Genomic DNA, 4,550 nt, shown 5'->3' with positions numbered 1-4,550 from the left:
AATGATCTATACGTTTAAATTTGTTGTCAAAATAGTTCTAAAAAGGCTCCCAGCGCACTCCCACGCACAAACTGTACTCGGTCCAGTCGGTCCCCTCGGTCCGCACCGAGCTGAGGCGCAGCCGGTCCGGTCCTAGGAAACAGGACCGCATGCAAGCTCGGTCCGGTCCGGTCCGTGCCAGTTTCGGCCGGTCCAAAGGAAGGCTCGGTTAGGGACCGGACCGCGTCCATCCTGAATTATTACAGGGAGTGGTCGAATAATATACCGTAGATATACAAACTTATCATTATAGGCAGTGACAGTTCTAAGCGCTTCGAGTGAAATTGAATCTGCTGCAATCCATATAGTGTGGCAACCTGAGAAACCCGAGCCGCTTCTTCTCCATGTCGAAGTCGAGCACGAGCTCCTCCAACTGGGCTCCTCCGAGGATCACCGCCGGCGCCCTGCCGTCGCCGGCCTCCACCCCCTTCATCTCCACGAACGCAACGCACGCCGTCCCCGGCTTGACGTCCACCATGAAGTTCTTCCCAGTCATCCACCAGTCACTCCCGCCGTCGAGCGTCATCCCGACGTTCGGCACCCAGTACCCGCCGGGGTTGTTGCCCAGCGACTTCGTGTCGTAGCACAGCTCGAACGGTGCCACAGGCTTCACGGCGCGCGCCACGGGCGCTCCGTTGGCAGGCTGCGCCGCCAGGGCCTTGGTGAACGCGTCCACCAACGGGCGGTAGACGTCGTGGCGGAGCAAGGCGTAGGGCAGCCTCGTGCTGAGCATCACGCCGCCGGTGGCGAGCACGCGCTCTGAGACGGAGACGCGGGTGTCCTCCAGTTGGATGGCCTTGACGGAGATGTAGTGCGCGGGGCTGCCGCCCTTGGTGACGAGCGGCGTGTACGGCATCGACTGCGTCAATTGCGGCCACGGGAGCGGGCCGCCGCCGAAGATGGCCACGCCAGGGCCGCCGCTGGGGAGGCAGAGGAGAAACTTGTTGGCGACCTTCTGGGTGGACGCCACCTGCGCCGGCAGCGCCAGGCCGGAGCCCCCTAGCCCGGCGACGCCCATGGAGCCGCGGGGCAGCGACGCCAGGAGCTTTCTCGGCGCGCACGCCGCCAGGATCCGGACGTACACCTGGCTCACCGGGTTATTCCCGTCGGTGGTGTCGGCTATGAGCGTCGTGCGGGCGAGGCTCCCGGCGGCGCACGCGCCGGTGACCGGGTTGGATGGGTACGTCGTGCATTGCTTGTCGTGGCTGCCGCTGCCGCAGCTGGGCGCGGGGCAGCCCGGGGCGGGGTAGGCGTTGGCGAGGAGGCAGGTGGGGCTACTGCACGGGATATCTGTCGGCAGATCGCCGCGCTGGCACGTGGACCAGACGAGCGGGCCGGCGATGTCAAGGACGAGGCTGGCGCCCTGGTGGAAGGGGATTGTGTAGAGGGAGGTGGCGGGGTCCTTGGTGACCGGAGCGAGCACCGGAAGACCTTTGGCGAGCACCGGAAGACCTTTGGCGAGCACCGGAAGGCGTTGGCACGACGCCAGCGCAACGAGCGAGGCGGCCAGGACGAGGAGGAGCAGTCGTGCCATCTTTCTTGCACAGATGGACCGTGGAATACTCTTGTTTGTCAGTGTGGAACTGGATGTCTGGATCGACGCGCGTGCGTTTCACTATATAGTGTGTTGGGTTCTACGGAGCAGGTGCGATCTCTGCACACCGGATTCAGTGGCGACCCTACGCGGGAAGTTATGCATGCAATGTGCGTAGACAAACCATGGTTGACGAACGTCGGGCTGGCGATCGAGTGGCGCGCATGAACACCCGATGTTTGCTGGGTGTTCGTCGGATCCCACGAGTGGCGCGCGAAAAAGTATGGAGCCCACTACCCACCAGATTGTTCGTTCTCTTGTAGCCGCAAAACTCGCTCTCTCGTCGCTTCCAATGTGCGGCGGCCGAGCAAAAGCAGGGGCCGCAGAAATTGACTAGCACTTCTCTCCTGCAGCGACCAGCGAGAGAAGGCCGCCGACTAGGAAATTTTACGATGTGTACACAACATTGTCACACGTGTTCTTTTTTATTGTTCCGTATGTCAACGGCAGTAAAACATAGTCAAATATTTCGAGCGTATATCTATCTATCTATCTATCTATCTATTGTATATTAAAAGAAAAATACGGTTAAAAATTCGGAAAATAAGGTAGAAATTCCCACGTTAATATCAGAAACCTGGGCGGGCCAAATTGAAGGAAAGTCCAACTATTTCAATCTGATGCCTCATTTGCTCTCATATTCTAGTGTATTTTTAATAAACATGGGCGGGCCATAGCACAGATTTGCTTGACTGTAGCTCCGCCAGTGACGACAGCTGTTGGATCTCAACCATTACCTATTTCTTTCCTGTTGGATCCCACCTATGACATACACTATTTTTTTCTCACGTGCATCTTATCTTATTTATATGAGGTTTTTTAACATGCCTCCCTCTTATTGCGTGATGGCAAACAGGAAAGAAAGATCTGGCCGAGTTGTAAATCCTCACGCCTTTGTCGTAACTGATCTAGATTCCCGAGGCAGGAATGTTCATCATTCTTCATGAGCTTGATCTGCATCTCTCCATGAAATTTGTTGGCAAACGGAGAGTCGGAGATAGACATAGCATGGAGATCAAATTGATATTATTTAGGCAAACGGAGATAGACATGGCGTGGAGATCAGATTGATATGATCTAGGCAAACGGAGATAGACATAGCATGGAGATCAGGTTGATTTGTACTTGCTTGTCGAGCAGCAGCGGCCAGGCGGCACATCTTCCTTTCCTCCTTCGTGTCTTCTATATTCAATGCTCTGATCTTATTTTTGTTGTCGATATCATTTCGTGAGGTTGCCGCCCCGGGCCTGTTCGACCACTTCCTCCTCCTTTCTCCTTCCATCGACGGTGCGGGAGGAGAAGACGTCGTGATGGCGGTGGTAGGGAGCGCCGCCATGCAGGGGAGCAGGGCGGAGGTGGAGCACGGGAGATCGGAGGATGATGCACTGGAGGTGGAGAAGATAGGGCAGCAACTCGCGCTGGATCTCCTTATCCACCATTGTCAGCTGCTCGCCAATACTCGAGCATCGGTAATAGGATCTCGTGGGAAGGCGCAGAGAGGTAGTGGCTCGGCCCAGAGAGAGGGAGGGCAGAGGAACGATGCCGTCGGCTAGGATTCCTCCTATCCAAACACTCTCTTGCCTTTACACGTGACCAGCCAGACACGAAGTGCCACGCGAGGGCAATAACATGGAGTGACCTAATTGCCACAAGCGGCCACCCAATTTTACAGGCGGTTGCATGACCCCACGCCCATTTGAACCTGCACCGGTCGCACAAGGCTCCAGAGCCACTGAGAGTGGTGGACCACCCAGGGCGTGGCTCACCAGTCAGCGAGATAAGTAAAAAAACAGAAGTAAGAAAGATGCAACACTATTCATTGATTGTAACATCAGTTTTGATCCAACAGCCAGGATTGATCCATCAAGAATCTAACGGCATGGATTTGTTTGGACGGCCAATCCGACGACTCAGAGTGCAAACGTCCTGAGAAGGCTTCATTTTGCTCCATAATCTAACAATGGGATTCTTGTTTCGATAACCTTTCAGGCTGAAGGGGCTACTGGTTGTGTTGATGCTACAGTTACCAAGTCGTTTTACTTTGCACCTGAAATATTTGCCAATCCGCCTTATGGTCTTCTCGGTACTTGATATTTAGCAATCTTTATGCCTCATATCACTACTTGCTTTACTGGAGAATTGATTTGACCGCTTGATAAGTGGTCTTCCTTAATAGTCAACTTTTAGTGTGTTTCCTGTTTGCACCCTTTGTTGTAGCTGACAATAAGAAGATGCTGATTTTTCTCTTTGCTGCCTTGTAGAACACCATGGGGTACAACTTTTTAAATTTAATTACTTGCATGTTGCATCGTAGTTCCAGACATGTCAATGAAGCATTCTGTTATAATTCAGTTTTCTACCGCATCTACCACCGGTAACCAGGATGGTATTGTTCTGCGCCCCCTGAAATCTGTGAATATCCTATTGCATTTATTTCTTGCACGGTTTGCAATTATTACTACCTCCTGGAGATCATTGGTTCCGGCCTTGCGCAGTGGATTACGTGTTGTGCTTTCGACCATCTTTGTGTGGACTGACGGTGTACGTCCAGCAATCTCGCTTGATGGAAATCCAGTGCTGTGTTAATGTTTTGCAACTTATTGCGAGTTGAGTCTGTGTGTACATTCGTCAGCATAGTGACCGCATAGCGCAGTGTATTAGCGCGTCTGACTTCCGATCAGAAGGTCGTTGGTTCGACTCCCACTGTGGTCGTTTTTTCGTTCTTTCTCCTGTCAAACTTCTCTTCAGGACAACAGTACGGAAAGACAACTCTCGTTAGACCACGGGTTGTACCTTTTTTTTCAACAGTTTGACTCACGCAAACACATGCAAAATCAGGTTCTCAAGGAGCACGGTTTTCGGAGGCACGCTCTCTCGGACGAGCAATGCTACATGCACGGGCACTTTACGGGCGTTT

At 53.5% G+C, this 4,550-nt stretch overlaps 1 protein-coding gene and 1 non-coding gene across 2 annotated transcripts; one reads left to right on the top strand and one right to left on the bottom strand.

The window, feature by feature from the left end:
- Positions 1-249: 249 nt before the first annotated feature.
- LOC109765763 (chitinase CLP-like) lies at positions 250-1,614 on the bottom strand. Its single transcript, XM_020324540.4, has one exon. The coding sequence runs from the start codon at positions 1,571-1,573 to the stop codon at positions 305-307; it is 1,269 nt and encodes a 422-aa protein (XP_020180129.1). The 5' UTR covers positions 1,574-1,614; the 3' UTR covers positions 250-304.
- Positions 1,615-4,271: 2,657 nt separating this feature from the next.
- Positions 4,272-4,345, top strand: TRNAG-UCC (transfer RNA glycine (anticodon UCC)). The gene has a single exon. It is a non-coding gene; the product is annotated as a tRNA-Gly (tRNA).
- Positions 4,346-4,550: the final 205 nt, after the last annotated feature.

Source organism: Aegilops tauschii, chromosome 3, assembly GCF_002575655.3.
Source record: "Aegilops tauschii subsp. strangulata cultivar AL8/78 chromosome 3, Aet v6.0, whole genome shotgun sequence".
NCBI classification, from domain to species: Eukaryota; Viridiplantae; Streptophyta; class Magnoliopsida; order Poales; family Poaceae; genus Aegilops; species Aegilops tauschii.
The sequence above is the reverse complement of the archived record's forward strand: the minus strand, read 5'-3'. Positions and strand labels throughout refer to the sequence as shown.